This window comes from Nerophis ophidion, linkage group LG02, assembly GCF_033978795.1.
Source record: "Nerophis ophidion isolate RoL-2023_Sa linkage group LG02, RoL_Noph_v1.0, whole genome shotgun sequence".
Taxonomy (NCBI): domain Eukaryota; kingdom Metazoa; phylum Chordata; class Actinopteri; order Syngnathiformes; family Syngnathidae; genus Nerophis; species Nerophis ophidion.
In genome coordinates, this window is record NC_084612.1 from 32,319,612 (window position 1) to 32,345,786 (window position 26,175).

Genomic DNA, 26,175 nt, shown 5'->3' on the forward strand with positions numbered 1-26,175 from the left:
ACCTAAGCCTAACATTGAACCAGCAGTTATCATTAACTGAATGAGGCATAGAAAATTAAGCAGTGTTTCAGTAGACTATTCAATGTCATGGTGTTTGCAAATGTGTCTCCATTTGTGTTGTTTTTTTAACTTCTCGTTTTCTTTTTTACTTACAGCACGGATTGATTCACACCGTATTTGTGCTTATAAAACGGCATAATGTGTAATGAATACACACACCCTCAAAGTATCAATTACACTCATTTATTAACAAAACTGTTCCACATTAATATAAGGAAAATAAATTAAAGGAAAATATTTGGTTCGTTTCACAACACCTCAGTCATCTGTCATTAAGCACATCCAGCCTTATAACTGTGGCTATGATAACAAATTAACAAAAAGAAAATAGTTGAATTGTTTCGCTTTCACTGAGTAGCCAGACAAGTACAATGGAAAAAAAGAGCAAGAAGTGCATAAAACCATGTAGTGTAAAAACTACAAAATCATATGTATACTCAGCTCTAAATTGTAAAAAAGGTTACATACATTACATGACCTTCACAGTACAAACAAGTCCAATAATGTAACCATTTTAATGCAAATAAACAAATATACAAAATGTAACTTATTTGCCTTAACTGAGGTAGTCAGACAAGTTTATAGCCTACTGAAATGAGATTTTCTTAAATAAACGGGGATAGCAGGTCCGTTCTATTTGTCATACTTGATCATTTCGCTATATTGCCATATTTTTGCTGAAAGGATTTAGTAGAGAACATCGACGATAAAGTTCGCAACTTTTGGTGCTGATAAAAAAGCCTTGCCTTTACCGGAAGTCGCAGACGATGACGTCAAAAGAGTGACGACTCCTCATGTCCTCACATTGTTTATAATGGGAGCCTCCAGCAGCAAGAGCTATTCGGACCGAGAAAACAACAATTTCCCCATTAATTTGAGCGAGGATGAAAGATTCGTGGCTGATATTGATAGTGAAGAACTAGAAAAAAAAAAAAAAGGTGATTGCATTGGGACGAATTCAAATGTTTTTAGACACATTTACTAGGATAATTCTGGGAAATCCCTTATCTTTCTATTGTGTTGCTAGTGTTTTAGTGAGATTAAATAGTACCTGATAGCCGGAGCGGTGTCTCCACGGGTGTCTTGAGGCCAGTCTCTGAGGGAAGTCGACAGCAGCTGCATGGACGGCGCAAGCTCAGCTGATCTCCGGTAAGAGGTGACTTTTTACCACAATTTTCTCACCAAAACCTGCCGGTTGACAAGTGGTCGGGAACCATGTTCGCTTGACCGCTCTGATCCATAGTAAAGCTTCACCTCCGGGAATTTTAAACAAGGAATCACTGTGTGTTTGTGTGGCTAAAGCTTCCCAACTCCATCTTTCTACTTTGACTTCTCCATTATTAATTGAACAAATTGCAAAAGATTCAGCAACACAGATGTCCATAATACTGTTTAATTGCGCGATGGAAAGAGACGATTTTTAGCCGCAAATGGTGCTGCGCTAACATGTCCTCTACAGTCCGTGACGTCACGCGCACGCTTCATCATTCCGCGACGTTATCAAAAAAAACTCGGCGGGAAATTTAAAATTGAAATTTAGTCAACTAAACCGGCCGTATTGGCATGTGTTGCAATGTTAATATTTCATAATTGATATATAAACTATCAGACTGCGTGATCGGTAGTAGTGGGTTTCAGTAGGCCTTTAAGTAGACAACCAAAAATAATGGAGCAAAAAATACATCGAACCATGTTGGATTTCCTTTTTGCATACTTTGCAGAAGGCTACACGTGGATTTGGTCCACGTTTTATCGAAGTTTGTATTTGACATTTTCCATCCAATGTTCATTAAAAAGACATGGACCGATGCACCGCTGTCTTCTTGGGGGCGACACAACAACCTAATGTAAGGGCTTGTGCAAAGCCAACAGATCAACCGTGTCGCTTTCATTTTTAAGGAATCTTCTTTTTTCATTTTATAATTAGCCTATTGAGTCAGACTGCCAAGAAATATGATGAACATTTCGAAGCACTTTACCCAACATTCAACCATATTCAAAACCTTGAAAACCATCGACGTCCCACTGGGGTGAGTTTTTCCTTGCCCTTATGTAGGCAAAGAAAAACTCTAACGCGGATGTTGTTGTGGCTTTTGCAGCCCTTTGAGACATTTTTCAACTTTATCAGTATTTATTGCCACCTTTCCCAACTTCTTTGTCACGTGTTGCTGGCATCAAATTCTAAAGTTAATGATTATTTGCACAAAAAAAATGTTTATCAGTTTGAACGTCAAATATGTTGTCTTTGTAGCATATTCAACTAAATATGGGTTGAAAATTATTTGCAAATCATAGTATTCTGTTTATATTTACATCTATCACACTTTTCCAACTCATATGGAAACGGGGTTTGTATTACCATTGGTACACAGATGCACATTGCCTATTATCTTCTCCGGTCCGTCACACAAATATGTCTGTGTGGAACGTATGGTTTGCAGTACGTGCTATTGTATTTTTTCCAAACAATATTCGTGGAACGCAATGTGCTTGTAAATTGAGATACCACTGTAGAGCGATCACTTCGTTCTAAGAGAGCGCACACTTAAGGTTCAATGTTCACAACTAAATAGCGTAGATGCTCGGACAGGAATATATTTATACAAGTTCAGGGTTTCTCCTAGATTGCCATGAGTATGACTATGAGTTTATTTCGAACACGCAAGCATACAACATAATACATCACAATTTCCAGTTTTTCTTTTCAACATGTTCGAAAAGGAGTAGGAAGAAGCAGATCTTATTTAATCCTAGCCCTTTTCTTTTACATAAGAGTTGCTAAAACTTTTGTTCACTTCCTGTTCTCAATGTCTTCACAATATACTCCATAAGTAATTAAATAAAAATAAATAAATAAATAAATAATTGTTGAAGTTTTATTCCATACGATGAGATAAGATTATTTTGAGAATGAAAGAATGAATGGGTGAATAAATTCAGAATGTTTATCATGATTCTTCTTTTTTGTACTTTGTAAACACTTTAAAGGGGAACATTATCAAAAGGGTTAAAAACAATAAAAATCAGTTCCCAGTGGCATGTTGTATTTTTTGAATTTTTTTTCAAAATGTTACCGGTCTCTGAATATCCCTAAAAAAAAGCTTTAAAGTGCTTGATTTTCGCTATTTGAGATGCCACTATCCATTTCCCTGTGACGTCATACAGTGCTGCCAATGTAAACAAACAACAGCGAATAGCACAGCAAGATATAGCGACATTAGCTCGGATTCAGACTCGGATTTCAGCGGCTTAAGCGATTCAACAGATTACGCATGTATTGAAACGGATGGTTAGAGTATGAAAGTATTGAAGAAGAAACTGAAGCTATTGAGCGAATAGCTATTGACGCTATTCATAGCCATTGTATGGCCGAATAGCTGCATTAGCATTGCCGGTAAAATGTGCGGACCAAACGATCAGGACTTTCGCATCTTGTGACGCTGGAGCAACTTAAATCCGTCGATTCCTAAGTGTTTTTTTCGCATTAAATGTGGGTGGAAGGAAACGTAATATAGTTGCAAATGTATCTGCAGGTTATCCATACATCTGTGTGCCATGTCTGCTTTAGCACCGCAGGTAAATAGCATGTTAGCATCGATTAGCGTAGCATGTTAGCATCGATTAGCTGGCAGTCAACATCAACAAAACCCACCTTTGTGATTTCTGTGACTTTATCGTTACAAATGCATCTGCAGGTTATCGATACATATCTGTGCCATGTCTGCTTTAGCACCGCCGGTAAATAGCATGTTAGCGTCGATTAGCGCAGCCTGTTAGCATCGATTAGCTGGCAGTCTCGCCGCGACCAAATATGTCTGATTAGCACATAAGTCAACATCAACAAAACTCACTTTTGTGATTTCGTTGACTTTATTATTGCAAATGCATCTGCAGGTTATCTATACATCTCTGTGCCATGTCTGTCATCGCCGGTAAAATGTGGAGCCAATTTGGTACATTCAATGGGGGTCTGGCGGCAGACACTTTCGCATCTTCGGGCCAGTGATGCAACTTGAATCCCTCCCTGTTAGTGTTGTTACACCCTCCGACAACACACTGACGAGGCATGATGTCTCCAAGGTTCCAAAAAATAGTCGAAAAAGCGGAAAATAACAGAGCTAAGACCCAATGTTTACAATGGGTTGAAAATGAAAATGGTGGCTGTATTACCTCGGCGACGTCACATTCTGACGTCATCCCCTCCAGAGCGATAAACAGAAAGGCGTTTGATTCGCTAAAATTCACCCATTTAGAGTTCGGAAATCGGGTAAAAAAATATATGGTCTTTTTTCCTGCACCATCAAGGTATATATTGACGCTTACATAGGTCTGGTGATAATGTTCCCCTTTAAGTTTGAAGAGTTTCTTGAAGTAGATCATATTAGTACATTGTTTGATTGCTTTGCTTAATCCATTCCATAGTTTAATTCCACATACAGATGTACTGAAGGTCTTAAGTGTTGTACGTGCATACAAATGTTTTAAGTTACATTTTTCTCTAAGATTATATTTCTCCTCTTTTGTTGAGAAGAATTGTATATTCTTTGGAAGCAGGTTTTAGTTTGCTTTGTGTATAATTTTAGCTGTAAGCAAATCCACTATGTTGTGGAATTTCAGTATCTTTGATTCAATAAATAAAGGGTTTGTATGTTCTCTATATCCAACATTATGTATTATTCTAACTGATCTTTTTTGTAATAGTGTTAGTGAATGAAGTGTACTTTTGTAATTATTTACCCATATTTCTACACAGTAACTCAGATATGGTAACACTAGTGAGCAGTAGAGAATATGAAGTGATTTTTTTTGTCTAGAACATATTTAGCTTTATTTATTGACGTGTTTCTTGCAACTTTATGTTGTATATTTTTTACATGAGATTTACAGTTCAATTTTTCATCAATTATTATACCTAGAAATTTGGCTTCATTTACTCTTTCAATTTCTATTCCGTCTATTTGTATTTATGTTTGACTTTCTCTTCTACTGTTACCAAATACCATAATTTTAGTTTTACTGAGATTCAATGATAGTCAGTTTTTGTCAAACCATTTTTTTAATTTGTTCATTTCTTCTGTTATTATTTTTATTATCTTCTGTGTGTTCTCTCCTGAACAAAACGCTGTTGTATCATCCGCAAATAATACTAACTTTAAATCTGTTGTTACTTGAAAAATGTTATATAGAGATTGAATAATTTAGGTCCTAGTATTGATCCCTGAGGTACACCACAGGATATATTTAGCATTGTAGAAGTGTGTTCGCCTAGTTTCACGTATTGTTTCCTGTTCGTTAGATAACTTCTTATCCAGTTTAAGACTAACACTCTGATTCCATATCGTTCTAGTTTTTTTATTAAAATATTGTGATTAATTTTGTCAAATGTTTTTAGTTAGATCCATAAACACTGCTGTCGCACATTTTTTGTCATCTATTACATTGGTAATTTCTTCTGTAATTTAAATTAAAGCCATTGAAGTTGAAACATTAGCTCTGTATCCATATTGGTTCTCTACGAGTATTCTATTTTTATTTATGAAACTCTCTAATCTGTTATTGAACAGTTTTTCAATGATTTTAGAAAATTGTGGAAGTAAAGAAACAGGTCTATAATTTGTAAATAGATGTTTGTCTCCAGTCTTATAAATTGGTGCAACTTTAGCTATTTTCATTTTGTTTGGAAATGTACCTGTTTGAAATGATAGGTTACTAATATACATTAATGGTCCTGAGATCTTTTCAACAATCTTTTTTATCGTTTCCATATAAATTCCGTTACATTTAGTTGAAGTCTTAGATTTACAGTTTTTCACAATTGTTACTATGTCCTCCTTTGTCACATTACTGAGGAACATGGAGTTGGGATTTCGCTCTATGGTATCATTATAGTCCTCAATTGAAACTGGGTCTGGAATCCTATCCTCCAATTGTGTTCCAATATTTGCAAAGTAATTATTAAAACTTTCAACTACTTCCTTTATGTTGTCATTATGTTTATTTCCGTCTAAGAAGTATTGGGGGTAATCCCTCTTAGTGCCATTTTTAATAATGCTATTGAAGATGCCCCATGTTGCTCTCATATAATTTTGTTCCTGTCCAATAATTCACTGTAATATTCTTTTCTACATGACCGTAGCATGTTTGTTAACTTGTTTTTATATTTTTGTACTTAACTTCTGCCTCTGCCTCTCTATATAGTGTATTCTTCTTCTTACAAGCATGTTTTAATCCTTTTGTCATCCATGGTTGATTATTCTTTCTCTGCTTACTACTGAGTAGTCTCCATGGACAATGTTTCTCACAATACCTGTGGCAACCAACAAATTTAGCTGAACTGCACCAATTTGCCAAGAGTGGTCAAAAAGTCAAACAGAAGCTTGCTAGAAGCTTGTGGATGGCTACCAAAAGCACCTCATTGCAGTGAAACTTGCCAAGGGACATGTAACCAAATATTAACATTGCTGTATGTATACTTTTGACCCAGCAGATTTGGTCACATTTTCAGTTGACCCATAATAAATTCATAAAAGACATCATAAGATTTTTGTGACAAACAAGTATGTGCTCCAATCACTTTACCACAAAAAAATAAGAGTTGTAGAAATGATTGGAAACTCAACCCAGCCATGACATTATGTTCTTTAGAAGTGTATGTAAACTTCTGACCACGAATGTGAATAAAACCCTAATGGAGATGTTTTGGATGTTTTTTAGGGGTTCTACAGGCAGAATTAAACGGCTCCCAAAAACTCCATTGTAAGAAGACATTTGATCGCATTTATTTAATATTTAGAATGCATTTTTTTTTATCCATCCGTCATGTATTGCATAATGATTGGGAACGATAGGCAAAATTCCAAAAAAAGTGTGGTTCACTTATAGCAGGGGTCGGGAACCTTTTTGGCTGACAGAGCCATGAAAGCCAAATATTTCAAAATGTATTTCCGTGAGAGCCATATAATATTTTTTAACACTGAATTAGGACTGGGCGATATATCGATATAAACGATATATTGCGGGTTTGTCTCTGTGTGATATAGAAAATGACTATATCGTAATATTCGAATATACCTTCTCACGCAGTTGCTTTTAACTGCGGGCATTACAATACAGGCGTTTCTCACTCCTTTTCTTCTCTCCTTCTCACAGAGACGTAAAACAATCCCACCTTCTTACATACGTCACATACTGTCGCGCGTGTAGCGTCATACGCTCTCGCCGAGCAGAGAGGTAGCAGCATGGCTAACGTTAGCTGAGGCAGGTGGCGCAAGCAGAGTGGAGCGAGTTGAAAAACATTACAAGAGAGAGAAGGTGCGAAACTGATCACAAATGGAAGAAGAACAATTAATGCCCAAAAAACAGCAGGGGGTCCATCATCTGGTGGTGGTTTGGCTTCAAGCGGGAAGATATTCAGCAAGACAACAGCAATATGCAAAGTATGCAGCAGAAGTGTTACTACAAAAGGTAGGAGCACTAATTTGTTCTTTCATTTAAAAAGTCAACCGCGAGAGAATGAAGAGTATTTAATAAATACAGTTTTGGTCAATTGACTTAGTTGTGGGGCTACACGGTGGAAGAGGAGTTAGTGCGTCTGCCTCACAATACTAAGGTCCTGAGTAGTCAGGGCTCAATGCCGGGCTTGGGATCTTTCTGTGTGGAGTTTGCATGTCCTCCCCGTGAATGCGTGGATTCCCCCCGAGTACTCCGGCTTCCTCCCACTTCCAAAGACATGCACCTGGGGATAAGTTGATTGGCAACATTAAATTGGCCCTAGTGTGTGGATGTGAGTGTAAATGTTGTCTGTCTATTTGTGTTGGCCCTGCGATGTGGTGGCGGCTTGTCCAGGGTGTACCCCGCCTTCCGCCCGATTGTAGCTGAGATAGACACCAGCGATCCCCGCAACCCCAAAAAGGGGAAGAAGCGGTAGAAAATGGATGGATGGGTGGACTCAGTTGTGATTTCCTTCTGTGCATGGAAGTTTGAAAGTAGCATATATTAATGCAGTATGAAGAAGAATCTTTTAATGTAGACACATAGAATTATCATACTGGTGTGATTATATGCATCAAGTGTTCATTCAAGGCTAAGGAAAAATATCAAGATACATATCGTATATCGGGATATGGCATAAAAATATTGCGATATTAATAAAAGCCAATATCGCCCAGCCCTACACTGAATACAACTAAAGGCGTGCATTTTCAAGACCAACATTTTGAGAGTATAATAATTCTCTTATTCTTTTTAATAACATTGTTATTCTAAAGTTAACCAATAATAACTTAAATAGTTCTTACCATTAATGCGACATCTTGAACAGGTGCGATAGAAAACGGATGGTTGGATTAAAATCCATGAGAATGTTTTATAATTTGAACATTAATTTTAACACTGTGATTACCAGCGGAATTATTAATTACTCATCGTGTTAAGCAATGTCAGCTAAGATTTATCTCAGAGCCAGATGCAGTCATCAAAAGAGCCACAGGTTCCTTTCCCCTGCCCAATGAGATATTAACCTTTATTTTTGTGGTTTCAGTAAATAAAATGCCTTTTAACATGGCCAACTTTAAAGTTGCAATCAGATTTGCATTTGTCACACATTTATTTGCTATCTATTAGCAGAGCTGCTGAGATGTTCAATGAGCAATAGCCACCCCAATACTTAGATTGCAATTCTTACAAATGATCGCCATCAATTACCTTTATAATATAAACACGAATTTCATTGGAAACTATATACAAAACATCCAGCAACAAACAGTTTCATCAGACATTTTGATTTTTGCCCCATCTAATGAGATTAAAGGCCTACTGAAACCCACTACTACCCACCACGCAGTCTGATAGTTTATATATCAATGATGAAATATTAACATTGCAACACATGCCAATACGGCCTTTTTAGTTTACTAAATTGCAATTTTAAAAATTTCCCTGGACTTTTTTCTTGAAAACGTTGCGTAATGATGACGTGTACACATGACGTCACGGGCTGTTATGAATATGAGCGTTGCACACACACAAAGCTAAAAGTCGTCTGCTTTAACGGCATAATTACACAGTATTTTGGAAATCTGTGTTGCTGAATCTTTTGCTATTCGTTCAATCAATATTGGAGAAGTCAAAGTAGAACGACGGAGTTGGGAAGCTTTAGCCTTTAGCCACACAAACACACGGTGATTCCTTATTTAAAATTCACGGAGCTGAAACTTTACTATGGATCACAGCAGACATGGATCCCGACCCCTTGTCAACCAGCAGGTTTCAGTGAGAAAATTGTGGTTAAAAAGTCGCCACTTACTGGAAATCAGCTGAGCTTGTGCCTCACGTACAGCTGCCGTCGAATTCCCCGAGACACTGCGCGTCAACACCCGGCCGTGGACATACACTTCCAACTATCAGGTACTGTTAAACTCACTAAAACACTAGCAACACAATAGAAAGATAAGGGATTTCCCAGAATTATCCTAGTAAATGTATCTAAAAACATATGAATCCGTCTCAATGCAACCCTATTGCAATCCCGTTTTTTTTCTTTCTAGTCCGTCGCTATCAATATCCTCAAACACGAATCTTTCATCCTCGCTCAAATTAATGGGGAAATTGTCGTTTTCTCGGTCTGAATAGCTGTTTTTGTTGGAGGCTCCCATTAAAATCAATGTGACTAAATGAGGAGCCATCAACATGTGACGTCATCTTCTGTAACTTCCGGTAGAGGCAGGCTTTTCTCCAGTTGCGAAATTTATCGTGGATGTTCTGTACTAAATCCTTCAAGCAAAAAAATGGCAATATCGCAAAATGATCAGGTATGACACATAGAATGGACCTGCTATCCCCGTTTATATAAGAAAATCTCATTTCAGTAGGCCTTTAAACCTGACAATAAACACACAAAGGTTTTTTTTCCAAAATGGCGTCGGTACTGATGACGTAACTACAAATCCTGCATACATCTGGGCCACATTTGTATTCTCACAAAAGGAATATTCAAAAATTGATTTTTTTTTTTTTTAGATAATGTTTACTAATGTGTAACAGCATTATGCGTCACATTTTTAATGATACACGCCATTCCCCATAACCCAAATACTCGTTGTGGGTTCATACAGAACAAACAGTCTGGAATTAAACTAATACAAAAAATACATTGTTCGGTAAGGATTTAATGTTGTATGACCACTATTCGGAATGCACTAATATAGTCAACAAAATAACCACATAAAGCACTGTTAGCTTCCATCTCTGTTAAACTGATGCTAGCTCGCTAGTGTTCAATATTTTACAATGCTTCTTTTAGCCCACCACGCCCATACGCTACAAATGTTAGTGACTACACAATTACCGTTCAGGGTGTATTTATTCAACAACACAGCTCGTGTAACTATCTCCCCCATTTGCTACTTCGCCGTAAGACAGCTCGCAGCGTGCTTCGTTAGCTCATTAGCTTGTTTTCATTGTCTGCAAGACACCGCGATAAATGTATGGCGTGGACGTTGTTTTCAGTAGTTTGGGTCCTTTTTCCCCCCCGCTTACCTGTCTATCAGACCGCGTCACGGTCTCGTCATCAGCATCAATGTATGTGTCCTTTAAATTCATACACTGCGGCTCATTTTTTCCAGCAGCAGCGGCAGAAATGGTGCCGTGAGTGAGCCAGCCAAGCACAGCGGAAACACTCGCAGTGAATGGCGCCTTCAACTACAAACTGTAGCGCCCCCTCAACTCAAATAGAACCTCGAACTCGACACGCAGTATACTAATTGACGATATGTTTTAGCCAACGTATTTTGTCATCTAATGTACATGTTTCGCCCAACAAACTATTCAACGAGCAACTGTACGATTTATTAGGTTATGGCATTTATGGGAAGATGTCGAAAATCAAGTGCTGCAAAGCATGCTGGGAGAAAATTGGGTTTCCCAGCGAAAACTCAACTTAATCGATTGGCTGTGTCTATTAAATGACAAATATAGCGGTATTTACTACAACAATTGTGAAAGAGTCACTCAATGCGCAATTTTATTTTCGCATTTGAGAAGTTATCCGGGCTCCACGGTGGCAGAGGGGTTAGTGCGTCTGCCTCACAATACGAAGGTCCTGCAGTCCTGGGTTCAATCCCAGGCTCGGGATCTTTCTTTGTGGAGTTTGCATGTTCTCCCCATGAATGCGTGGATTCCCTCCGGGTACTCCGGCTTCCTCCCTCTTCCAAAGACATGCACCTGGGGATAGGTTGATCGGCAACACTAAATTGGCCCTAGTGTGTGAATGTTGTCTATCTGTGTTGGCCCTGCGATAAGGTGGCGACTTGTCCAGGGTGTACCCCGCCTTCCGTACGATTGTAGCTGAAATAGGCACCAGCGCCCCCCGCGACCTCAAAAGGGAATAACCGGTAGAAATGGATGGATGGATGGATGGAGAAGTTATCCAGGCACTTGTTACAACGGCCATACTACTAGTTTTCGCATGGCGATGTATAATGACGTCACAGCAGCGTTTAGCAATCCGAGGGTTACTGGTTCAATCCCGGGCAGCAGGTGGAAGAGGGGTTAGTGCGTCAGCCTCACAATACGAAGGTCCTGAGTAGATCCCGGGATCTTTCTGTGTGGAGTTTGCATGTCCTCCCCGTGACTGCGTGGGTTCCCGCCGGGTACTCCGGCTTCCTCCCACCTCCAAAGACATGCACCTGGGGATAGGTTGATTGGCAACACTAAATTGGCCCTAGTGTGTGAATGTGAGTGTGAATGTACTCCGTCTTCCGCCCGATTGTAGCTGAGATAGGCACCAGCGCCCCGCACGAACCCAAAGGGAATAAGCGGTAGAAAATGGATGGATGGATGGTTCAATCCCCACCTTCTACCGTCCTAGTCATGTCTGTTGTGTCCTTGAGCAAGACACTTCACCCTTGCTCCTGATGGGTCCTAGTTAGCGCCTTGCATGGTAGCTCCCTCCATCAGCGTGTGAATGTGTGTGTGAATGGGTGAATGTGGAAATAGTGTCAAAGTGCTTTGAGTTCCTTTAAAAAAGGTAGAAAATTGCTTCACAAGTACAACTAATTTACCATTTAGCGTTCCAGTTACAGGTTGGAAATTAAGATGGCCACAACCATGAATATTATTTTGTGGTTAGAGTGTCCGCCCTGAGATTGGTAGGTTGTGAGTTCAAACCCCGGGCGAGTCATACCAAAGACTATAAAAATGGGACCCATTACCTCCCTGTTTGGAACTTAGCATAAATGGTTGGAATTGGGGGTTAAATCACCAAAAATTATTCCCTGGCATGCCACTGCTGCCGCCCACTGCTCCCCTCACCTCCCAGGGGGTGAACAAGGGGATGGGTCAAATGCAGAGGACACATTTCACCACACCTAGTGGGTGTGACAATCATTGGTACTTTAACTTTAACTTAAACAACTTATGGGAAAATATGCACTATTTCGGCAGCCTTCAAACAAGGTGGATAAAAAGGAAACAGACGTTATTGCTAGCAATGTAGAATGTAGAAAACACATGAAATAAATTAAGTTCACGCTACAGTAACATTCAACAATACATCGTGTATGGCGGATTTAGTGCAACAAAAGCGATCAGAATACCAGCTATTATTGTTTACATCCAGAGAAGCCATCTTTGACCCAACTCGAAGGTGTTGAGATAGCCCCAACTTTTCGAGTCGGAAATCTGACGTCAAGGGGCGTTCCAATTGAAATTCCGACTTCCCAGTACAAATGGATCGCACCAAAATTAAGGCCAATGAGTCGTTGTTAAAGGAGCCATATGTAATAACTTCATGTCAAGTCATCACTAATTGGCCTTGATATGTCAAAAGGCAATAATAAATCATTTTCTTTTCGAATACCTCTTTAACTGGTAAGAGTAGTTCAGCTGTGATATGCTTATTTCAAAACTAGATTTACAGCCCCGAAATATTGTTATTGTTTTCATTTCGTTTTGAACAATTAAAAAGTCTGTGAGTGTGTCACATCCTGGTTGCCAGTTACGAACCGCCCCCTTCGTCTGGCTACTGCCACTGGTAAAGTTACTAAACATGTCAGACCTTAGTAAATCTAAAAGTCGTTGTGATGATCCTCAACTTATTCATGACAATGCAAGGAACAAAACAAGGATTTTTTTTTTTTGAAAGATGGAGACAATTTCATCTGACACCAAACTTGCTAATTTCCTCCTTGATAGGTAAATCAGGCATTTATGTTTTCTTATTACTTGTAATAAATGGAACTGGGCATTTCGTATGTATACTATATTGTCCAATACAGGCAATGGACGGGACGGCGTGACCCAGTGTGAGAGTGGCCGTACGCAACCTGAGGGTCCCTGGTTCAATCCCCACCTAGTACCAACCTCGTCACGTCCGTTGTGTCCTGAGCAAGACACTTCACCCTTGCTCCTGATGGGTGCCGGTTAGCGTCCTGCATGGCAGCTCCCTCCATCAGTGTGTGAATGTGTGTGTGACTGGGTAAATGTGGAAGTAGGGTCAAAGGGCTTTGAGTACCTTGAAGGTAGAAAAGCACTATACAAGTACAAGTACAACCACGATCTTGTCTGACATAGCTAGTATGTTCGTGCAACGGCTGCTTAGTGTGATGGTGTTTCGCTCCTAGTGTAATGCTTAGCATGCTAGCCCGGTCAATCTTTGACATATAGGCCGTTTTTTGATTGATTGATTGAAACTTTTATTAGTAGATTGCACAGTTCAGTACATTTTCCGTACAATTGACCACTAAATGGAAACACCCAAATACGTTTTTCAACTTGTTTAAGTCGGGGTCAGCGTAAATCAATTCATGGTACAAATATATATTATAGCTTGTATGTCAATGTGCATTCGAACTGACAAGGTAAAATATATTTTTGAGAAATGAAACCTAATGTGCCTATTTTCCCTATTTAGCATATCCACTGACCCCTGTTCCACCGTGCAGCCCCCCAACTAGCCTGTCTGTCAAAATTATTTTGCATACACTGACCTAATATACTGTATATTCATACAAATGAATGTGAATCAAAATAAAGCCAAAGGTCATAAAATAATCAAATTTTGTTCATTTCAATAACCCCTTGGCCCTTTCTTAGAAATTGGTTATATCCTTGATTACCATGAATTGATTAGCGTGGACCCCGACTGAAACACGTTCAAAAACTTATTTGGGTGTTACCATTTCGTAGTCAATTGTACGAAATACGTAAGGAACTGTGCAATCTACTAATAAAAGTTACAATCAATCTATCAATCAATCAATCCACAGACCATGGCCATTGTATAGGGGGATGGGGGTGTATGATGATTCTAAGAGCCCACAACCCGCTAAGGCCCACACGTATCTGGAGCAAGGACATTTAGTTTTTTTGTATATCAGTGCTTGATTGTTAAGTACAATAAAATACCCACTACCTATATGTCGAGTGGTTAATTGAAAATGTATTTGCAATCAGCGGTGTAATAACATGTTGCTAATCAGTGACATGAGAGTAAGACAAGTAATGATACATAATATACACAATAATACTCTGACTTGTTAAGTCGTTAATCAGAAAAAAAGGAAACAAATTGAGTGTATATTACACTAGGCACCGTCAAGAACACTGAAAACAACAAAATGGGGTAGATTTGAACACACTGATACTCTTTTAGGGGGCTCAGAATTCCTAGCAACGGCCCGGCAAATTTTGCTGCTTCTTCGCAAAAAAACTTCTAGTTGCTTTATCACACTGTAATTTTCTACATGCTTGCTGGTCAGAAGATACAATGAAAGACAGAAACAGTATTTAACATTTATTTGTACACAAGGCAGTTGCTAATATTTGAAACATTTGCATTTGTGCGCATGCTAAGTAGCGTTGGGGATCGGAAATCAATGGTAAGCAGACATTGACAAAACACCCCTCTACCTCATTCATTGCCACCTTCAATTTTGTTGTGTTTCTGTGTTTTTGGCGGTGGCTACTGAATGCTGTGTGTGGGGCGTCACGGGCTGTGGGCCCTTAGAATTGTCATCACCTTTCACTCCATACGAAGGCCTAACCTCAATTACATGATTATGCATGCACTGAACTAATATATATTCATCCGAATTAATCCGTATTAAAACAAAATCTCAAGTCATACTATATTCTAATTTTAATTATTTCAATAACACCGTAGACCCCTTAAAAATGGTTTGGTTGACACACTCTACACCAGGGATCTCAGACACGAGGCCCGCGGGCCAATTGCTGCCCGCAAGACGTTATTTTGCGGCCCCCACCTTAATATGAAAGTTTAATGTTAGTGCGGCGCGTGAGTTTTATATGAATGGCGCTTGACAGCGTTGTGTTATTTGGGTCCAAAATGGCTCTTTCAACGTTCTGGGTTGCCTCCCCCTGCGTTAGCGGAAAAGCGGCAAATGAGTGAAAGCGACAAATACGTTGCCATGGAGATGAGGGTTTTCTTACGTGCCTGGCTGCAGTCACACCGCAACACCTGTCCGTCAGTAATAACAGTCCCCGATAACCTGGACCAATTGAAACCCTCCATCCATCCATCCATCTTCTTCCGCTTATCAGAGGTCGGGTCGCGGGGGCAGCAGCCCAAGCAGGGAAGCCCAGACTTCCCTCTCCCCAGCCACTTCATCTAGCTCTTCCCGAGGGATCCCGAGGCGTTCCCAGGCCAGCCGGGAGACATAGTCTTGCCAACGTGTCCTGGGTCTTCCCCGTGGCCTCCTACCGGTTGGACGTGCCCTAAACACCTCCCTCGGGAGGCGTTCGGGTGGCATCCTGACCAGATGCCCGAGCCCCCTCATCTGGCTCCTCTCGATGTGGAGGAGCAGCGGCTTTACTTTGAGTTCCTCCCGGATGACAGAGCTTCTCACCCTATCTCTGAGGGAGAGCCCCACCACACGGCGCTTGTACCCGTGATCTTATCCTTTCGGTCATGACCCAAAGCTCATGACCATAGGTGAGGATGGGAACGTAGAACGACCGGTAAATTGAGAGCTTTGCCTTCCGGCTCAGCTCCTTCTTCACCACAACGGATCGGTACAACGTCCGCATTACTGAAGACGCCGCACCGATCCGCCTGTCGATCTCACGATCCACTCTTCCCCCACTCGTGAACAAGACTGCTAGGTACTTGAACTCCCCCACTTGGGGCAGGGTCTCCTCCCCAACCCGGAGATGGCACTCCACCCTTTTCCGGGAGAGAACCATGGACTCGGACTTGGAGGTGCTGATTCTCATTCCGGCCGCTTCACACTCGGCTGCGAACCAATCCAGTGAGAGCTGAAGATCCCGGCCAGATGAAGCCAACAGGACCACATCGTCTGCAAAAAGCAGAGACCCAATCCCGCGGCCACCAAACCGGAACCCCTCAACGCCTTGACCACGCTTAGAAACCCTGTCCACAAAAGCCATGAACAGAATCGGTGACAAAGGGCAGCCTTGGCGGAGTCCAACCCTCACTGGAAACGTGTCCGACTTACTGCCAGCAATGCGGACCAAGGTCTGACACTGATCGTACAGGGATCGGACTGCCACAATAAGACAGTCCGATACCCCATACTCTCTGAGCACTCCCCACAGGACTTTCCGAGGGACACGGTCGAATGCCTTCTCCAAGTCCACAAAGCACATGTACACTAGTTGGGCAAACTCCCATGCACCCTCAAGAACCCTGCCGAGAGTACAGAGCCGGTCCACTGTTCCACGACCAGGACGAAAACCACACTGTTCCTCCTGAATCCGAGGTTCGACTATCCGGCGTAGCCTCCTCTCCAGTACACCTGAATAAACCTTACCGGGAAGGCTGAGGAGTGTGATCCCACAATAGTTGGAACACACCCTCCGGTCCCCCTTCTTAAAGAGAGGGACCACCACCCCGGTCTGCCAATCCAGAGGTACCGCCCCCGATGTCCACACGATGCTGCAGAGTCTTGTCAACCAAGACAGCCCCACAGCATCCAGAGCCTTAAGGAACTCCGGGCGGGTCTCATCCACCCCTGGGGCCTTGCCACCGAGGAGCTTTTTAACTACCTCAGCCCCAGAAATAGGAGAGTCCACCACAGATTCCCAAGGCACTGCTTCCTCATAGGAAGACGTGTTGGCGGGATTGAGGAGGTCTTCGAAGTATTCTTTCCACCTATCCACAACATCCGCAGTTGAGGTCAGCAGAACACCATCCGCACCATACACGGTGTTGACAGTGCACTGCTTCCCCTTCATGAGGCGGCGGATGGTGGTGGTCCAGAATCGCTTCGAAGCCATCCGGAAGTTATTTTCCATGGCTTCCCCAAACTCTTCCCATGTCCGAGTTTTTGCCTCTGCGACCGCTGAAGCTGCACACCGCTTGCCCTGTCGGTACCTGTCCACTGCCTCTGGAGTCCTATGAGCCAAAAGAACCCGATAAGACTCCTTCTTCAGCTTGACGGCATCCCTCACCGCTGGTGTCCACCAGCGGGTTCTAGGATTACCGCCACGACAAGCACCAACTACCTTGCGGCCACAGCTCCAATCAGCCGCCTCGACAATAGAGGTGCGGAACATGGTCCACTCGGACTCAATGTCCAGCACCTCCCTCGTGACATTTTCAAAGTTCCTCCGGAGGTGGGAATTGAAACTTTCTCTGACAGGAGACTCTGTGAGACGTTCCCAGCAAACCCTCACAATGCGTTTGGGCCTGCCAGGTCTGTCCGACATCCTCCCCCACCATCGCCGCCAACTCACCACCAGGTGGTGATCGGTAGAAAGCTCCGCCCCTCTCTTTACCCGAGTGTCCAAAACATGAGGCCTCAAATCCGATGACACAACTACAAAGTCGATCAATTGAAACCGTTACTTGTTTTTTATTATTATTTAATTTGCATTGCCTCACACAATGAACACTACATATATATTTCTACATGACACCGGATATCACTACGGGAGCCGTCACTTTTTTGCGCTCGCTATCCCGGTACTTTACCGGCTATTATCCGCCGACCGACGTGTTGCTGTTGGGAGGAAAAGCGGAACGACACACATTGCGCAAATAAAATTATTTTCCCTTTGTCGGCTAAATACAAATATATTCCACAACCCCAAAACTGTAGTTAAGAGAAAGGTTAGTGATGAGCAAAGACAATTCCTGGAAAAGTGGAAGATGCAATATTTCTTTGTTGAGCACAGGGGCACCCCGAAGTGTCTTATTTGCACAGCGAGCGATGCGGTGCACAAGGGATACAATTTGAAACGTCATTATACAACTACACATGATGAGGAGTATGCAACATTTTTGTTTAAGAAATCTTTTCTTGCGGCCCAGCCTCACCCAGACTCTGCATCCAGTGGCCCCCAGGGAAATTGAGTTTGAAACCCCTGCTCTACACTAGAGTGCCCTCTCAGGTGCACGCCTTAGCAATTGCGCATTGCTCCTAATGTGTCTATGCAGCACACAAAATCGAAATCCAAAATCCAACCTAAACTATACTCTAAACAAAATAAACACATGACATTAAATGTTTCTATTCATTTAAAAAAAATGATGCAGAACTAACCTATTTTTGGAAAAAATCTAAATAGGCTTCTTATTACCACCATAGTCTAAGTGGAGAGATTCACTTTCCTCAATTAAATTTTTTAACCATTCAAAAGTCAATACAAACTGTCCAAAATTCTAAATAGTCTTTTTTACATTGTTTTTTCTAAGCTGATATGGTGTCTTTAATTTTATACTGCTATGAAATTAAAATAACAATAACAACAAATATTTGAACATCTAACTTTTACGTGTTTAGGCTATTAAATGTCCCTCTAATAACACATTTTACAAGGACACACTAAACATATTATGATATGTAACTGACTTTTGTCAGATGTTCATAATTATTAATAATTATGATCATCTGTCAAGGGTCATAAGTATCAGTAATTTAAATGATAAAGTTAATAGAATAGAATAGAAAGTACTTTATTTATCCCTGGGGGAAATTCAGCATATTACATAAGTAGAACTTGAATGTGTCATAATACAGAAGAGTTAAAGAGAACGAGGTGGTTGCTGTCAATACGACATGTAATTTCTTTGTTTTGGTGTGATGAGGGCAGAAATGGACCACTGTTGTTCGATAGTCGTTTTGTTGCTAATGTGGTTTTGGTGTAGTTATCATTATCAGTGATCATTTTTGCTCATTAAAATTTGCAAAATGTTGGTATAGACCTCATTTTCCACCTTAAAACGTCTCAGCTGACGTCACTGTTGTTTTATCTTTTGTGACCACTTGTTACAAAATAATTTGTTAGGTGTTTATTTTGTTAGAGTTAAATTGGATTTGGATTTTGTGCGCTGCATAATTTTCTGTTCGCAGAGGACAGGAGCAGTGCGCACCTAAGAAGGAACATTGGTGTGGGACTAGCGGTAGAAAATGGATGGATGGAATACATATCAGTTTAGTGTATGTGTAATAATTTTGTCATAAAGGGTACTAGGAGCTATGTGTGGGCCCTTAGAATTGTCATCACATTTCCCTCCTATGCTTTAGGCGTTGTTAGCTAATAGCAATTTGGATAGCTACTGTTAGCTGTCATTGAAAGTGTTGGATTTACTATGTGTATTTGTTATATGTATATGTATTTAAAGCGGACTTGTTTGGGAATTTTAAGATGGGCGTGGCTACCACTGTCAGGTGACTACTTGGGTAGCTTTTAAAAATGGCGTCATTGTTTGTGTGGTAAAAAAAAAAAAAAACAGCGTGCTTCGTCACACGCATACCCCACTGGCAACATCTTTTTATGTCCGCTTTTCTTGGTTAGATCAGTTGAACTTTACATAGTTCTCACACTCGATTACCCTATCCCATGATGCTTTGCGGGCGGCCATTTTGAGAGGCAAGCTTTTATTGTTTACTCGCTTCGCTGCATTCCACTGCACAAAACAGGTTCTAATATCAGTAATCTTACAAAACCAACACAAATGGCCAGTAAACCACCAAAGAAATGGTACAGAGATGGTTTGGATAAACAAACAAGACAAAGATACGACAGCAAGACAGAATGCATCGGTATTGATCCGTACTAAGTTTGTACAACTAAAATGACTGCTGGCCACAAATGCCTTCCTGCTATAACATACATAGACATTCTAAATAATACTTTAAATTGAAAAAACTGAAATACTGTTGCACAAATCCTTCTACAAATGGAAATATACAATTTATTTCATACCTTTTCAATGAGGAGTCTGTTTTTGTTTTAGTCTTTGATGGGGTGAGTACTGGCATGCTTGACAGTTTGACACTAGGTGCCCAGTCAGGGTGAGATCTGTCGTACAATGCAGCTGGTTTACCTTGAAAAACAAATGTTAAAATTGTGACCATACTAATAAAAAAGGAATATTCCACAGAAATAGAGCTTGAAATCTATACTTCTGGTACTACAGAACTAATTTGTTAGATGTCACCCTCCAAATTTAATTTCCAGATCGAGAGGTCAGTGCCAGTGAGCTTCCGAGTTGCGAATCTGTATCATGTACTGACTACTGATGTACATATTTAAACGGTCCTCAAAAGGATTTGAATCAGAATATTAGACATAACCTGTGGTTTCTGGGCCTGTAAAAAAATAATACTATAGAATTAGTTTGAATATGAGAAGTTGATTGGCAACACTAAATTGGCCGTAGTGTTTGAATGTGAGCGTGAATGTTGTCTGTCTATCTGTGTTGGCCCTGCAATTAGGTGGCGACTTGTCCAGGGTGTACCCCGCCTTCCGCCCGATTGTAGCTGAGATAGGCGCCAGCTCCCCCCGTGACCCCAAAAGGGAATAAGCGGTAGAAATGGATGGATGGATGAGAAAAATAAGCTTGCCTAAAGCCAGAGGCGGGTAGTAATGCGCTACATTTACTCCGTTACATCTACTTGAGTAACTTTTGGGATAAGTTGTACTTCTAAGAGTAGTTTTCACGCAACATACTTTTACGTTTACTTGAGTATATTTATAGAAAAGAAACGCTACTTTTACTCCGCTCCATTTATCTACATTCAGCTCGCTACACGCTACTTTTTTTATCCATCTATTAATGTTTGTTTTGGTTTTTCAAAGTAAGATCTACGCATGCCTGCGTTTCACCAATCAAATGCAGTCACTGGTGACGTTGGACCAATCAAACAGAGCCAGGCGGTCACATGACCGTCACACGTAATACCCGACTTAAACAAGTTGAAAAAACTTATTTGGGTGTTATCATTTAGTGGTCAATTGTACGGAATATGTACTGTACTGTGCAATCTACTAATAAAAATTCCAATCAATCAATCAAAAGTGTAAAGGAAAAAAAGACACTTTTTATTTCAACCGTACTTCCCGTCAAAAGCCTAAAGACAGATCGCACAGTTCCTGTCTTCACAATAAAAGTGCCGCTCCATCGCGCCTGCGCTAACAAAATAAGAGTCTCCGAAAGCCAGCGCAAACAAGCTAGCAAGCTACTGAGTTTGCCGCCAATGTATTTCTTGTAAAGTGTATAAAAACGAATATGGAAGCTGGACAAATAAGATGCCAAAAACCAACGACTTTCATGTGGTATTAGACAGAAAGAAGAAACTTTTTTTCTCCTCCATTTGAAAACGTGGACGTTATCAGCGCTGATTCCAATCAATGCAAGTCATCAGAATCAGGTAATACACCAACTTATATTCTTGTCTTCATGAAAGATAGGAGTCTATTTGTTAAACATGGATATATATTCATTAAAACACCTTAAACATGTGAACAAAAAAGGCAAAATAAATAAATATAAATTATATACTGTATATATAAATGTATGTATATATATATATATATATATATATATGATGTGTGTGTATGTATATGTATATACATATATATGATATTTGTGTATATATATATATATATGTATATATGTGTGTATGTATATGTATATATGAGGTATATCCCCTCGACTTGGTCATTTATTAAGTAAATGATTAATGTTGGAAAACTTATTGGGGTTTTACCATTTAGTGGTCAATTGTAGGGAATATGTACTGTACTGTGCAATCTACTAATACAAGTTTCAATCAATCAACCTACTGAGCTTGTGGTGCTGTTAAGTTATTGTGGCTCAATGTGCCTTAATTTTTATTTTAATGTACTATTATTTAATATATATTATTGTTTTAGTTGCTTAAGAGATATTCCTGGCCCTGAATTTGCTTGTTTCTATTTTTATGTTTTAGTGCATTATTTGTTGCCGTCATCATTAAATAAAACAGGTTACTCATAAGTTACTCAGTACTTGAGTAGTTTTTTCACAACATACTTTTTACTTTTACTCAAATAAATATTTGGGTGACTACTCCTTACTTTTACTTGAGGAATAAATCTCTAAAGTAACAGTACTCTTACTTTAGTACAATTTCTGGCTACTCTACCCACCTCTGCCTAAAACGTTTGCTTACCTGTAACAAAATGATCTGAACATATCTTCGATGACTGGGAGGGCTCGTCTTTCCTATTTATGCTGGCTAACCATGCCCTTCGCCGATCTTCACTTATTTTCTGTGTAAGTTCGCCTTCGTGGCGACGAATTCTAGGAATACTAAAGAATCCACGTTTGACTGAACTTTGGCGGCGATTAGTGCACCCATTAACCCAACATGAAACGACCATATTGTGTGCCGTGAATGGAATCAGAATCAACCTGCGTGACGATTGTTTGCCTTTCAAAATGGCGCACGAGCCTTCGTGACCCGGATGAATGACGTCACATGAAAAGGTTGTATTGTTTAAATTCCATGCTTGCTCGCTTCCTTTCTTTTTTGTTTGTTGTGTGTTCGCCAAGTCCACGGCACTTGTTGTGCTGCTGGCCGGCTGTTTGACAGCCAGAGCAAACACTCACTGTTTCAGCTTTTGAACGACATCGGCAACATTTTTAAGTTAAAGGGTACAACCACAGTAATGTGCGGATTGAAATCTGTTGTATTAGAGTGTTGTCACGTTGTGTGTGTCCGGCTGAATTTGAGTGATCGTAGGTTTATTCTTCGGTACGGCTTGAGTTTGAAAATACCGGCACTGTACTTCCTGGTTTGGCTGACGGGATTTGTAGTTCTTAAATGTAGTTATGCTTATATGTGTAATGTGTGGCTCAAACAGAACGCCTGTGTTTTATGTTTTTTTAGTATGCTTGTCCATGAATCATGGCGACATTATAAATAATTCTGATCACATTTAAAACATTATATGACATAAATTAATGGTGATGATAAAATCTAATGCTAAAATTAATAAGTTAGGATAAAATCACAGTGATTGATAATGTCATATCATGGTTGACAACAATATGGTTCAGTTGATTAATTCATGTCTATTATTTACATTATGATGATTCAAGATAGATACATTGTTTTGTTGTGTTCATGTTTACTTTTAGGTTATTACCTGCTACTGCTACTACTACTGCTGCTGCTGCTACTGCTACTGCTACTGCTACTGCTACTGCTACTGCTACTGCTACTGCTGCTGCTGCTGCTACTGTTGCTGCAATAATCCATCCATCCATCTTCTTCCGCTTATCCGAGGTCGGGTCATGGGGCCAACAGCCTAAGCAGGGAAACCCAGACTTCCCTCTCCCCAGCCACTTCGTCCAGCTCTTCTCGGGGGATTCCGAGGCATTCCCAGGCCAGCCGGGAGACATAGTCTTCCCAACGTGTCCTGGGTCTTCCCCGTGGCCTCCTACCAGTTGGACGTGCCCTAAACACCTCCCTAGGGAGGCGTTCGGGTGGCATCCTGACCAGATGCCCGAACCACCTCATCTGGCTACTCTCGATGTGAAGGAGGAGCAGCTTTACTTTGAGTTCCTCCCGGATGGCAGAGCTTCTCACCCTATCTCTAAGGGAGAGCCCCGCCACACGGCGGAGGAAACTCATTTCGGCCGCTTGTACCTGTGATCTTATCCTTTCGGTCATGACCCAAAGCTCATGACCATAGGTGAGGATGGGAACGTAGATCGACCGGTAGATTGAGAGCTTTGCCTTCCGGTTCAGGTCCTTCTTCACCACAACGGATCGGTACAACGTCCGCATTACTGAAGACGCCGCACCGATCCGCCTGTCGATCTCACGATCCACTCTTCCCCCACTCGTGAACAAGACTCCTAAGTACTTGAACTCCTCCACTTGGAGTAGGGTCTCCTCCCCAACCCGGAGATGGCATTCCACCCTTTTCCGGGCGAGAACCATGGACTCCGACTTGGAGGTGCTGATTCTTATTCCGGTCGCTTCGCACTCGGCTGCGAACCGATCCAGTGAGAGCTGAAGATCCCGGTCAGATGAAGCCATCAGGACCACATCATCTGTAAAAATCGGTGACAAAGGGCAGCCTTGGCGGAGTTCAACCCTCACTGGAAATGTGTTCGACTTACTGCCGGCAATGCGGACCAAGCTCTGGCACTGATCGTACAGGGAGCGGACCGCCACAATAAGACAGTCCGATACCCCATACTTTCTGAGCACTCCCCACAGGACTTCCTGAGGGACACGGTCGAATGCCTTCTCCAAGACCACAAAACACATGTAGACTGGTTGGGCCAACTCCCATGCACCCTGCCGAGAGTATAGAGCTGGTCCACAGTTCCACGACCAGGACGAAAACCACACTGTTCCTCCTGAATCAGAGGTTCGACTATCCGGCGTAGCCTCCCCTCCAGTACACCTGAATAAACCTTACCGGGAAGGCTGAGGAGTGTGATCCCACGATAGTTGCTGCAGTAGTACCAAATAAAACAAGCAGTAAAAAGTGCACAGCGAGTAATTCCTTTCATGCTGAGTGACGACCCCTATTCAGAGGGCCAAAACGGAAAAAAATGAACAGAAAGTATGTTCTATCATAACAACAACATGACTGCAAATTGTTTGTCGCTTCTCTTGGACTTCTTTTGTATGTGTGCATGCGCTCCCTGATCCTCAACCACCGTAAACACTAATCATTTTAATGGGGTGTTAAAAATGTTTATTACACAAACGTAGGAATTATGAAAAATATAGACAATTTTCATACAAATGTGCTCTGTTAAAACACTATTGGTTACTTAACCTAGCCGGTGGTGTTCTTGTTATATTTTTTTTGCATTTAAATGCTGGATGGTAACTCTTATTTTAGCAATATGAATTAGCACTACACACCCACCATCAATGACAATGAGTTATTTTTGTTGCCACATATATTCATAGCTTATTAGAAATATTAAAATATATCCCGGTTCGTATTATATTATCAAGCATAGTGTGCAGATACCATAGGGCCTACAAATAACAAAAACATACCTACCACCAGCAGTGCAAATATATGTAAATATATGTTAATTTCAATAGTGTTTGTCACCCTCTTATTCATGTTGCCACACACAACTTTCTGGTGAGTTAATTTGCTGTTGAACCCAGTAAAAAAAAGACTGACTCACCAGGATTTTTGTTTTAGCAATCAATTTTGCTGAATGATACGCTGGCAAATGGATTAGTTTATCACCTGCAAAGCTTGGCTGTATGATATTGTCATGATCCGTGGTCTGGATCATGTTTTGATTAGTTATGTTCTGTTAGTTTTGGACTCCTTAAGTTCCTGTTCTGTGCACTTCGGGTGTTTGTTTTGGTTACCATGGGTGCTAATTGGTTTCACCTGCATCTGATTAGTGCTCGGCATGTTCACCTGCTGTCGAGCACTAATCAGAGAGCTATTTATTCACGTTGCTCACCACAGTCGGTGTGGCTTCATTGCTTGCGATATGCAACTATCACGTTGTTTTATTCCTGTTCATAATTCCTGATCTTGATCCTGTGCTAAGCTGTTATCTTAGCTTCCCATGCGATCGGCACATTTTTCTTTTGTTTGTTCTGTCTTGTGGGTACGTTTTTGATTTATGAGAAATAAATAATCTCCTACCTCACGCTGTCGTCCAGAGCCATTCGTTCTGCATTCCGGGAGAACAAACCCCGACCAGACCACGCCACACGTGACAGATATGGCATACGAAAACTGGTACTAACTTTTGGTGAAACATTTTCGGCGAAAAGCAAACAACCAGGGTAGTACTGGAAAAAGTTATGGGATAAATGATTTTTTTTTTTTGTGTGGCGGGGTGGGTAGGATAATCAGGAA

General features: G+C 40.9%; 1 protein-coding gene across 3 annotated transcripts in view; it reads right to left on the reverse strand.

Moving 5' to 3' along the window:
* The window catches only part of znf280d (zinc finger protein 280D), a 52,190-nt gene extending 29,443 nt beyond the window's left edge, over positions 1 to 22,747 (reverse strand). For 2 of the 3 annotated variants that reach the window (XM_061881847.1, XM_061881837.1), the window contains exons 1-2: positions 22,482 to 22,747; positions 20,251 to 20,371 (exon numbers count right to left, since the gene is read on the reverse strand). In XM_061881847.1, coding sequence (XP_061737831.1) covers positions 20,251 to 20,371; positions 22,482 to 22,692 — 332 coding nt within the window. In that variant the 5' untranslated portion in view covers positions 22,693 to 22,747. Of the gene's footprint in view, positions 1 to 10,596; positions 10,901 to 20,250; positions 20,372 to 22,481 lie in introns of those variants that run through there. The other variant, XM_061881854.1, reaches the window with a different exon arrangement.
* Positions 22,748 to 26,175: the final 3,428 nt, after the last annotated feature.